Source organism: Musa acuminata, chromosome BXJ2-5, assembly GCF_036884655.1.
Source record: "Musa acuminata AAA Group cultivar baxijiao chromosome BXJ2-5, Cavendish_Baxijiao_AAA, whole genome shotgun sequence".
NCBI lineage: Eukaryota > Viridiplantae > Streptophyta > Magnoliopsida > Zingiberales > Musaceae > Musa > Musa acuminata.
The window spans coordinates 10,495,859-10,508,253 of record NC_088342.1 but is presented as its reverse complement, the minus strand read 5'-3'; the positions used below and the strand labels follow the sequence as shown (position 1 = coordinate 10,508,253).

Genomic DNA, 12,395 nt, shown 5'->3' with positions numbered 1-12,395 from the left:
TTTGAGAATCTTCCATGACATTGAACCTACTATTAAGATCTTTACGATGCTCAACGTTTTGACTTAGCTCTCTTAACGCACTTTGAGAATCTTCCATGACATAAATGATTCGTCTCGAGAGAGAGAAACTATTGTCGAGGGTCCATTGGATGCTCAAATTAAATGTAAAATGAAAATGTATGAAGCAAGAGAAGAGAAGAGAAGAGAACAACTTGCATCATCACCCAAGTTCTCAATCGTGAATCTTATAATTTTCAACCACTTGCGATGAACAAAATATCTTTCATTATTTATTTATTTATTTTTGACAAGCTGATGTCCATGTGGCAAATATTACTATTTTATTTGACTATTTAACCATTATATGAATGCATATTTTAAAGAAGAGACCCTAAGTATCCCTAGAAATAAATTATTTGGTATATAATATGAACAGTGTTGACGGTCACGAATCCAACATCATCCACATAATTAAAACAAGATACAATACATATCATGAAATTAAAATATAAAACAACAGTGACTTAGATAATGTTTCATGATCTAAAGCAAAATTGCATACCAAATTTCATCATCAAATAGTCCGGCTAATTATATATTACCTTTTGTAGTTAGTTGTCTTTAGCATCCTGACCCATATACTTAAAAAAAGTTACGTCGATATCCCTATAATTACGTCGATATATCTTAACATCGTTGAAAACAAATGATAGAAAAATAATTTTAAGTTTCAGTTGATGGTGATAAATGACGTCAATGGTGGCGGATGATGGCGTCGCTAGGGGCTAGAGCTCTTACCGCCCCACTCATTGCTAAGGCAAATACCTAGCAACATTGCTCGGCAACTACATCGACAGCGTGACGAGCGATAGAAGCTTCGGACCCAGTGGCACCAACATAGATTCTAAGCAGCGTCGCTTAGTAAGGGGAGCGGTAGGAGCTTCGACCCCTAGTGGTACCGATGTAGATATCGAGCAATGCCACTCGACAACTACGTTGGTAGCAAGGAGGAGCGATAAGAGCTCTAGCCCCTAGTAGCACCAATGCAGATATCGAGCACCACCGCTTGGCAACTACGTCGGTGCCAACGTAAATGCCAACCGATATTGCTCAACAACTACGTTGACATTATGCAGTTATTGAGTGGCGTTGCTCGACGTCTATGTCGGCACCACTTGATATTTGCATCAGTGTCGTTGGGGGCCAAAGCTTTTACCGCTACCTTAGCTGAACGACGCTAATGCAGATGTCGAGTGGCGTCGCTCGACATCTACACCGGCAGCAAGTGGAGCAATAGGAGCTCCAACCCCTAGTGGCGACATCGTTCACCACCACCGATGTCATCCATTACCATAAATGAAACTAAGGTAAATTGACATTGCTCGATATATAATTAGCCCCAAATAGTCAATTGTAATTTCAGAAATAACGGCTAAGATTAATATTTGATATCCTCACAATCGTAAAGTCTATCCTCACAATCATCATATGTAGGTTTAGGATTAAAATGTTTTCATTAGTATTTAATATAAGACTAATTCTTCTTTTATTATGTACTTATAATAATATCATCCTACTCAATAAGGTTGATTTAGAAACAATCAAATTACTAGCCAATATCAAGAATTTAAATTTCGATCAGATATCAGTTTTAATAAAAGGTCGGTACTTCGGCTCATAATGTTCCTGGTATTATCGAGAGAAAAAAAAAAGAAAATAAATATTGACTAGTATCAACCACCTTCGTCGGACCAGTAAATACCAATCGGTACAGACCGAGTAACCTGATATTTAATTTCTAGTCATCATAATTTTGCAAGGTAGAACGCAAGGCTCCAGCTGCATTTGGATTGTTTAATGGAATCAAAAGAAGAGCAACAGCTTCCAATCATGTGCAGGAATTTGATGCTTTTTGGAATTAGAAACTATATTGCAATGCAAAAGATGCTTAGGAACAAATGAAATATGTTTTTTTCCTGATACAGTGAAATTACCTGACTTCAGCAAATACCAAACTCCATCCTAGAAAATAATCATATGTACATATTAGTTGTGCCAAGAAATGATGCAGTCAATACTTGAAGATGGAAGTCAACAGCTTGCTCTCCATGCACATTTCATGTCAACTTGGAAGAGAGATTCCAGGTGATGTAGAACATACATGAAAGCATGCAGAAATCATCCACCCCCCACCTCCAAAATCATGCAAGAAGGGGTTCTACCAGATTGCTTGAACTGGTGGTATCTGGAAGTTTCATGGTGTATGTGATGACAGCAGAAAGAAATGCACAGGTTGCAGGAATCACTCCCAGACCATATCTGTTTACTGAATGACTGACATTACTGCCAAGGTTCCCCATGACATCAGGTGAACCTGAAGAGAAGATGTTATTGTCAGGTGGAGATCTAATTGACAAACCAAAAAAGATATTTTTCGGCCCTTTTTGTAGAAGTTTATGATATATTAGGCACAACCCCATGAATCTGAAATTGGTTAGCTCACAGTTTTGAAAAGATAAAATAATGCATCAGAAAAGCAAAATGAAGGTTGAGATGTACTAAAGCATGGACAATCTTGATAAATCATTTGAAAGGAACAGCTGAGAGAGAGAGAGAGAGAGGAGAGAAAATTAAGGATATAGTTCATCGAAGAGCATGAAACCCTACGGTTATGCAAGTGTCTTTCATTAGCTTTGAGTCCATGCTTTTAACCTAATAATTTGCTAATCTAAAAAAAGGAAGATGCAAAAGATATATGTACGGAAACATTTTATTAAAAAAAATCATATAAGTACATGACAGAGCACGAATATCCAAGCTTATAAATTAGCATAAAGGATGAAATCTTGAATTAGCATGAGTTGAGGTAAATGATTAAATACATTGATATGCATTTTATCTCCAAAATAAAAGAATGAAGCACTCAAGAGGACAGGTAGTAAAGACTTGCGAAAGGGAAGAGGAGATGAAGGTGGGGGAGGGGTGGGATACCTTGAGAAAAAACTTGAAATAACACCATTCAGAACATAATTCAAGGTTCAAGGGAGAAGCAGTAGTCTTAAACAAGTTAGTGTAACAGCAAAGAAAATCAAAAGAAGCTATTTCTGGCTGATTCCTTGCATCAAACAAACATTTCTAACTTCTATCAACTTGTATCTCTATTCAGGTCCAATATGACAAATGACGGATAATGATAATATAAGCATAAATTAGTTTAGAAACATGGCATCTGTAACCAAGTTACTGTTTTACCTTGATATGACTCGAGAACATACAAAGCGAGGCCGCATGATAATTTATCAACAAAACTTAGTGATCCATACACGAAAGCACATCCGTTTAGGTTTTCTCCAACCAGCATGCTTTCCATGCTAATTCCAGTCACCTGCATCGGAAAAAAGAGAAAATGAGAGACCAAAGAGAACCACCTCGAGGATATATCCGACTCCTAGAAGAATCACATTTTAGAATTGCTCTATCAATGCTACCATCAAAAAGGGCATTCATGGATCTATACAGTGGATGTAACTCCTGTTACTCAAATTATATAAGGTGTCAGGCAGAGTGCAAATTAGTCTGAGTACAAAATGTTTTCTTAAATTTGTTATAATTTCTAAAGTAAATTAAAAGAGTTTGTTCTGTGTATATGTCAATGAATAAGAATGACTCATTTTGCAAGTTTCATGGATCTCACGAGTCACTGTAACATGCAGGTGCTTTATGTTGAGTGAAATGACCAAGCTAAATCCACAATCGCATTTTAACTTCAACATCAATTGATTAGTCACTTCTGTCACTGATGGACAATCAGGAACACGATCTATCAGCTGCCACGATACATTACAAAAACAAACTCTAAGACCATGTCCTACCAATGAATTAATAAATATAAGCAACAAAGTGTCACAAAATGTTCTAACAGATCACACAACAAAATAGGGCTTACGATAATTAAGAAAGATTGGCTACATAAACTGCTCAAGTTTATTTTGACTTAAAAGTCCAATGTGCCTCAAACTTCATAAGTTCATGGCAGGCAATTTTGAAGTTCCTATGCTATGTGAGACAATTAACATACCGTCATCAAAGCATTAGCAGCACCAATTGCTATTGAGAGAATGTACATAAGATTGTGCATGCTGTCTGGAAGAACAGATACTCCTGCACCAGAAAACATCCAAAGAATGGCTCCAGCATTAAAGAAGGCCTTAAGGCGCCACCCAGACCATCTAATCTCCTGCATTAGTTAGAAGTTTGGAATCAAGAAATGTTGTTACAGGCAAAGTATTTCAACCATAAAAAGGCCAAGTGAGACCTGCAGAATAACAGACACCAGGAAGCTGCAAATATATATAATGGCAGGCACCTGAAATGGAAAGAAAAATGAGCAGTTAGACTCAACCAATCCACCAAACACTCTTAAAATGGAAACTTCTTTTGTTAGAAATGCATGAAGGGCATTAGTCACTGCACCACTTTGGAGTATTATCAACATACTCTCAAACAAGCTTAATTCTTGTGGGGAATGCTTCGCAACAGTAAATCCAACAATATAAGTTGTCTCCTGTGCATTTTGAAATGACTAAAGTGGAGATCAAAACCTCGAACCTAAACTATTAATTCTTAGGAAACTGAATAACCAACAACATGGTACTAGATCTATTTGCTGAATAATTAACTTAGTAGTAGAGGTTGTTTCTGGATATCACTAATTTTACTAGTTCGCTAGCTATGCGACATTCATAATTATATTAAAATACTGATGCACATGTGCTGTACACAGTTGATTTAAGTAATTGTCAATAAATTTTGTAATTCTTACCAAAGCCTTTGACGATTGGCCCATGCCCAATTCATTAGTGACAAAAAATACAAGCAGTGCCTGGCAAAAACAAGCAACATTGTTAAAAGAAAAAAGGCCATAGCTAAACTCTTTTCCACCAACTTCAAACATAGAGGTACCCACTTTATTTAATTTCACATGCATTCACGACACTTGAAGTTATAATCATTATCTGCTATGTACAATAAAAAACTGATGGATATAAAACAAAAAAGTAAAAAAGATCTTAACAAAAACTGTAATTCATTTATGGAACAATCAGACCAATGACAGGCACATAGTGGCTTAGCAATATATTGTTCTCAATTCTCATATATATATGAGGTTTCATTAAAATTTATAAATCAAGCCAAAAACAATTTGATATAATCTACAACAATCATAAATTAGAACAAATTATAGGATATCAAATTTTTTTACATAAAGGGGCCATATGTAATCCGTGCATCAAATGCAGCTCTTTTCTAAACTTTTTTCAGCCGCTTTCTAGTAAATTTCACAGTTAGTCAGAATCAAGTACATAATAGTTCACATTCACTTTTAAGCAGTCAACATTATAAAATGAAATATGTTGACCTGTGAAACATTTGTCACCAGCCGGGTAAGTGTATAAACAAGAGCAACTTGATAGTAGAGTATTTTTTTGAACCAGTGGGTCCATGAGATACTGGAAACGTTTTTACACTGAATTTGCAGCTTCAACCTACATGATAAAAACAAGCACATGTTTTAAGATGGAAAAACAGCAAATTGTCTAGTAGATTGATTTACAAAAGAAACACAGAGTAAAATGCACTAAACAATCAGCTTACTGCGGTTCTTTGGTACCAACAAGGAACAGGACCACAAAGCAGCACCCCATGAAAATGGACAGGTAAGCAATCCAGCGGTACTGATCAATCAAGAGAAGAAATAAGATAAAACAGAGAAACAAGAATGTTCTTTTGGACCATGTATTGTAAACTACCTGAATCTTGATATCCACAGTGTCCTTGGAACTATAAAGACTGAACACACATAAAGCAACTGCATAGAGACTAAGATTGGCTACCTTCAATTACAAAAAGATTAACAATGACTAAAAATTAGTAATTCATTGATATCTGGAATCATATTATTAGGCATGGAGGTTCGACAAAACATGTATTAGAGAAAGGATATGACCATTGTGAAGGCATTACGACAACTTGCAAGTGCGACTCTGCTTGTTGGATTAAGAGTGATGCAATTCACCATTGACCTTAAACAAAAAAGAGAAAATCTTCCTTAGATAAAGACTCAGATATTTAGCTACACAGGAAACCAAAGGAATTTTTTTCTAAGTGGAGCATTACATGTGAGAAACTTGGGTAACAGCCCAACCCACATTAAAAATTGCAGCAAATGTGCTGTAGCCAATAGTTTGCAACGTAAGCGAGTTGCTGCCCATGACTTTACAAGGAAGGCAGCTACCAAAAACAGATGAAAAAGAGACAGCAACCAGAAAAGACCCTCCAGCATGCCATAGTTTGAAGTGCCCAAACCGATCTATCTGAAATACAGAATACACTCCTCAGAAAAGAACATCACAATGTATAATCCATTAAAATTTAGCACACTGAGATATTTTGGTATGTCAGAAGAAGCAACCTTTATAGAATTCTCTTATACAATTGATCTTCTAAGTTTTAAACAATATTCACTCTTGGCTAAAGAACACTTGCTCCAGATTTGGGATCACAATAAACGTCACCATGAACAAGTAAAAAGAAAATCAAAATTGATAATTTCCCCCTCATTAAAATTCAATTCCATGCATAAGTCCAACACTACATAGATAATGTCATGAAACAAAACAAGGATTCAGAAAGTTGGCCAAAAGCTATTAAAGGAATCTCATTGAAGTTTAATAGAAAGAGAAATGCCTCAATTTGTGGGACACACCCAGCATGTCTTGAAAAAAAAAAAGAACAGATCTATACCAGCTCCCCAACAAAGATTGTAGTGAAGCCATCAGCAACTTGGCCAGAGAGCATGACAATCGCCGCATCCCTGCAAATTAATCAAGTGAATATTGAAAATAAAATCTAAATATACTTATTTATAAATTTGCACAAAAATGCTCGATAAGTGTTCCTGAAAACTCCCAGAATATAGAAATTTTCAATTTAAAAAGACATAATTTCTGGAATAATATGAAAGACAGTTTATTGCTTTAGATGAACACTGGGGAAGTCAGAAAATGCATATGCAGGCAAATCACATATTGTCAGTACTCAGACAGAACATAAGATAATTTGTCCTGCCTCCTAGAAGATGGGTTAATCCAATCGAAGACAAAATGCCTAGTTGCTTCTCCACAACTATTTAATACCATCCTAAAGATCAACTATATTTATACACATGGCAATTCTAGAGACAGTCTTATTTCTTTTGTTATAATTTACCATTACCTCACTTTTTTTCCCGTTAGTGTTACCATTACTTAAAAAGCCATGCATAAGCAAAAGGCAATCAGCTTGGTACCCTTAGCTCTTGCTTAGCAGGTGAGCCTATACAAGTATGTCATGCCAACAGCCTGCAACATATTCAATTTCGTTATGATGGAGGTATATTCTTCCCACAGGGTTTTGAGTCACTCAATTTGCAAGTACCAAATAAAAATATCCAAGGGAAATGCTGCAGAAAAACTTCAGAAACAAAGGGAACAATACGTGAAAGATATGAGTACCTTGGACTTAGTCCTATATCTGTCAGGAACAACAAAAGATAAGTGAACCAACATGCCGATGTGATATCATTTAGCATGTGTCCAGCACCATATGATAGTGTGGCTAATCTTCCTAAAGGCCCAGCATATTGTGCTTCTGATGATGACTCATCACCGACTGAATGATGAACCATAGTAGAAGTAAGGAAAGACAATTTTCTCCACAAGTGCCTCTAATTTTAAAAAATCTGCAGAGAGGAAAAAGATTTAGTGAACTACTTGAAAAATAAGGTTTGAATTTATTATATTAATAAGCTAAAAACATACAACTTGAAGACCAAGTAAAAAATAAAAGGTTGGACCTTCCCATGCTTACTTTCCAGTTCAACAACCTATTCACTTTTATAATAATATCAACAATTTCATAATGAAAAAAAAAGATTTCTGGAACAAATCAAATTCACGTAACAAGGTAGCAAAAGACATCATGACTTAAAATTTGATACTTTAAAACTGGCAAAATCTGTATGTTGACTAGCATAATTTTCCCTAATATTCCATATCAAGAAGACTCCAAAAGGATTTGTGTTATATACTAAGCAACATTGTTTTACAGGAAAACAGTATTTCTAACATTTCAGCTAGCCCTCTAGAAGACAAGGCAGCCTCCTCTAGCCTAAAGTATTGCAAAGTCTCGAAGGCCAATTTTCAAAAGGCGCAAATCGAGTAAACCCATAATGAAATGTTTCCAGAATCACTGATACTGGAACTACTACTAAGACCTTGGAATATCTGACAACACCTAGTCAGAGAATGGTATCAATGCAGACCAGTAAAAGTGTTGAATGGCACGCCTAGCCATCTCCTCTTATCTCTCAGGCATGTAGAAGAGATAAACGGCCTCAATCCTCATTGTTTACAACCAACAGCCAAAGAAACGCATCTTCGATTGTTTTTGCACAGCGGGCAGCAAATCGAACCCAATAAGAATATGATTCGTGGTACTACCTTACGTACAAGCCAAAGGGAAAACCTATGTTCAATCTCCTTAATTTTATCGATTTTTCCGTCAAAACTAAAAGGAACTACTACAAACATACGAAGCAGAAGTTTTTTGGCCCTCGAACACCAGTAATTTTTCTCATGCATCAACGAGCACCCGCCGTGTGCTAGCGTAGCCTATGCAACCATACCCACGCCCAATTTCCTAATCTTCCTCGATCTCTACGCACAAAGATCGAGTTTTTATAGCTTCGAACGGCAGCAATCTCCCACGACACGCGGAAATTCCACTCAAGAACATCAGACGTGAAGCTTTACATGCCAACCGTTCCAAAACCTAACGAAATCCCTCAAGGCACGCGACCACAGAGAACAAGAACAGAGCAAACACGCAAAGAGCGATATTTTCCCAACAAAAACAAGAAGAGGAAGATGAAAAGACCGTACCGCGGTCAGACTGGACAGGTTAACGCGGGGATTGAGATCCCGCAACGAACGCCTCCGTTTGTGGAGAGCATCGAGGAAGCGATCAAATGAGTCTCTTATAATGGCGTGGAAGAAAGAACGCCATCATGCTCCCTCTTGCCTCACTCGGCAACGGCAGTCGTTGTTCCTTTCGCAACGGTGTCAAAGGAAACACCCACTTTTCCATCCGGCTCCGTGAGGATCCTCTCCAGATTATATTGCAAACAGAATCTTATAATCTCAGCATCAATCGCTTGCGAAAGCCTTTTCTGCGATGGCCCAATCATAGATCCTGAACAGGGGGCCCGCCTCAGAAGCGAAACTTGGAGAGGATCCGGATTCGTATCCTTCCTCGGTCCTCGAATGTTGTGCCCGAACGGCGTGGGCGTAGCAGTCGGGACTCCGGTTCTGCAGGATCCTCAACCTCTCATACTGCAAACAACAAATTAAAAATCCACGAAATCGACGCCCACGTAGAAGTTCCCAGGGCACAAATAAAACTTCTGAACGTGTCTCAGCCGCAAAAACTTGGAGAGGATCCGGATCCGGATCCGCCGCCTTCCTCGGAGCTTGTGCGTGCTTAGAGAACATATTGTGGGATCAGGACGGTGGCTTCGATCCGGCTCATTTCATTGGCTCCAGAGGGGCGGCTGACGTCGGAATCTGCAAAGTGAATCTTTTGGAAGTATCAGCCTTCGTCATCGAGAAGTATTGTGAAGATAAGGATGCCGAGGTGAAGAATGATACATTATTTGGTTGGACAAGACCTCTCGTTGCAAACTTGTGGTGTGTCATCATCCTAAATCTTAGAATTCAGATATTAGTCAAAAAAAATTCCACCAAATTTGTAAATTTCAGCACGAAAAAAAATAATATTATAATAAAAATAGGAAAGTCTTAAAATTAAATAAATTTCCTCTTGAACCGACTGATCAAACAAAAAGCTAACTTTTAAGTTTTGAAGCCACCATTTCTCATCAAATCCATATATATGGATTTGATGAGATCTATGCATCATACAGTATGTCCAATCTATAAAGAAAAAGAATATCCTCAGGTCTCAGGGAATCAAGCATGGAGGAGAGGTAACACATTTGGCTGTCCACAAGTCAATGTCACAGCTTCAATATTGTAGGATATCACATAAGCGAACAAATACACCGGACATGGAAAAGCATTAATGAATGACGATGCAACCAAGATGATGGGAGTCTGAAACTATCTAATTTCTGCGTGCCGTTAACGGAGAAAGGGCGCTTACGACTGTTGGATCCTATGCATATAATAGTGAGATGTGACCTAAACAGTACAATTAGCGATGACAATTTCACAACTAGATCAATTTTAATGGAGATAGTAAATTGCTTATAAGTGGTAAGGACGAATCAAACTAGACCGAGGTGCATCAATTAAGTCAAGCTTAATCAACTTTAACCGTAAATTATATTGAATGGGATCAAAATAGGAGCAGTTTTATTTATCTCGACCTTGAGATCCCCACCCTTGCCAACTGCATCCTGCAAAAATGCAAAAAAAAAAAAAAAATCATCACCTAATTTTACATTGGCAATGTGTTTTCAAATGTATAATTAATGCATATATTAGTGACATTACATTGCATTATCATAGGATAAAGATGTGCTACAATTATCAACCTAGGATAAAGATGAGGTAGGAACAAGACAAGGTTTGCAAACGGAGGTATCAAGAAACTTTGAACAAAAAGCTACAGTACATGTATTTTCTACCTCTTGTCCTCCCACAATATTCACATTATCAAGATTTGGCCCTCTACCAGTTGATGGCCTCACATAATGGCATGTGTTTCTAAATTATGGAACAAAGTAGGAAGCATTATTTCAACTCCATTATTCTCTGCATGCAATAGATAGGTGTTTTATAATAATGTTGTAGCAAACATTTCCCAACTATTTCCCTGCACTTACTATACAGCATCCAGGAGCATCTGCATTATGGAACTAAGAGAGCTAAATGAGACAGATTTTTATCTACCTCATGCTTTAATGAGGCTTTTAAATCATTTTTGCTTCGTTAGAGCATCCCAAGTTAAGTTGTTTCATGCAAAGAATGATGCAGGTAAGTCTAGAGAAACACCATGGGAAAAGCTTCCTAGTTCTAGTGATTGAAATATATTATACAAAAATCATAGGCTAGAACAACAACAAAAAATATCAGTGAAATTTTTGTTGTCTTGTGGACCAGGAAAGTTCTCGACCCACACATCTAAAAAGGTTTTGGCTAGTGCTAATATATCATGGTTGTCACTTTCAAAATAATCTAGGTCCGCTAGAAAATTTCCAATTCTCACATCTTAATTATTCATTCATTCTTAACCATTAAATATTATTCTTGGCATATTAAAGACATTCGATCTAGTTAATTAATTCCAAACCAAACCAAATCCATAGGTTCAGTTCCAATTTCCAAAATCAACTTAAAAGTTTAATATTCAAATTAAACCCATGACAAACCTCAGTTCTGGGATTAGTCTAACACAATTGGTGATGAAAGAAATTTTGTTGGGATTCCTAGATTACATAAGCCATCAAGACAAAAGCTAGGTTAAACATGGCATACACTTGGGATCTAAATTTTATAATAAATTTATCATCTCATCTGCATTCCACATCCATTCAATACTATATTTAGATTATATTCCACTATATTAGATATTTAAAGTATCAAACATAATAACATTTCAGAACCTAACATCTTATGACATACCCATCTTCTACTTAGATTGAGTGATGAAAAAAATTAATCACAACCATGATACCGAATGCTTATAAATCAAATTGAATAATTGTATTAAGTTATTAATAAAATTCAAGAACGGTTCATACCTTCTTGTCAAGAAATCATCAAATCCTCACAAGACCAAACCCCACAATGGCATGTGCAGACCCCACCGACAGCTTCTACCTGCACAATCGACCAGAGAGTGTACATGTCTTTCCCTGTTTTTAACAGCATGTTAGACATAAAATCAACCACATGATTAGCAAGTGAGATGGTACAAAGTAGTACCTACACTAACCAGCAAGCTAAACAATAAAACAGATGCAGACTGCAACAAAACATGCAACCAGAAAAACACAATATTGAATCAGCAAAGAGTCGGTAGTCATCAAATCATGCTACATGTAAGAATCCTGCAAGGAATCTAAATACCTTATAGGACAATCCCAATACAAAACTTGTAATAATCTCATCATCAGAACATCTTAAGCTTTGCACAGAATATAACAGCAAGTAGTCTAGGTAAGCAATACGCTATTACCTCACCAACACCTTGTGAAAACGTACATTTCCACTAAATGCTACCAATATTCTAAGAACACAGGACATTAACCAATAAAAATAATGCTAGAATTG

The 12,395-nt window shown here is 36.8% G+C and overlaps 1 protein-coding gene across 4 annotated transcripts; it reads right to left on the bottom strand.

Annotated features, from left to right (window-relative positions):
* Window positions 1-1,893: 1,893 nt before the first annotated feature.
* Window positions 1,894-9,138, bottom strand: LOC135612471 (uncharacterized). 4 transcript variants are annotated; one of them, XM_065108808.1, is made up of 14 exons: window positions 8,982-9,138; window positions 7,554-7,780; window positions 6,805-6,874; window positions 6,178-6,374; window positions 6,008-6,083; window positions 5,811-5,894; window positions 5,656-5,735; window positions 5,420-5,546; window positions 4,823-4,882; window positions 4,316-4,366; window positions 4,079-4,237; window positions 3,253-3,385; window positions 2,162-2,374; window positions 1,894-2,022 (listed from the first exon to the last, which is right to left on the bottom strand). In XM_065108808.1, exons 2-13 carry the CDS (start codon window positions 7,724-7,726, stop codon window positions 2,202-2,204), a joined length of 1,383 nt encoding a protein of 460 aa, XP_064964880.1. In that variant the 5' UTR covers window positions 7,727-7,780; window positions 8,982-9,138; the 3' UTR covers window positions 1,894-2,022; window positions 2,162-2,201. The 4 variants fall into 4 exon arrangements, with proteins under 4 accessions (XP_064964880.1, XP_064964879.1, XP_064964881.1 ...); XM_065108807.1 differs by having other exon boundaries at window positions 1,894-2,374; XM_065108809.1 differs by lacking the exon at window positions 8,982-9,138 and adding an exon at window positions 8,633-8,875 and having other exon boundaries at window positions 1,894-2,374.
* Between the last annotated feature and the right edge of the window lie 3,257 nt (window positions 9,139-12,395).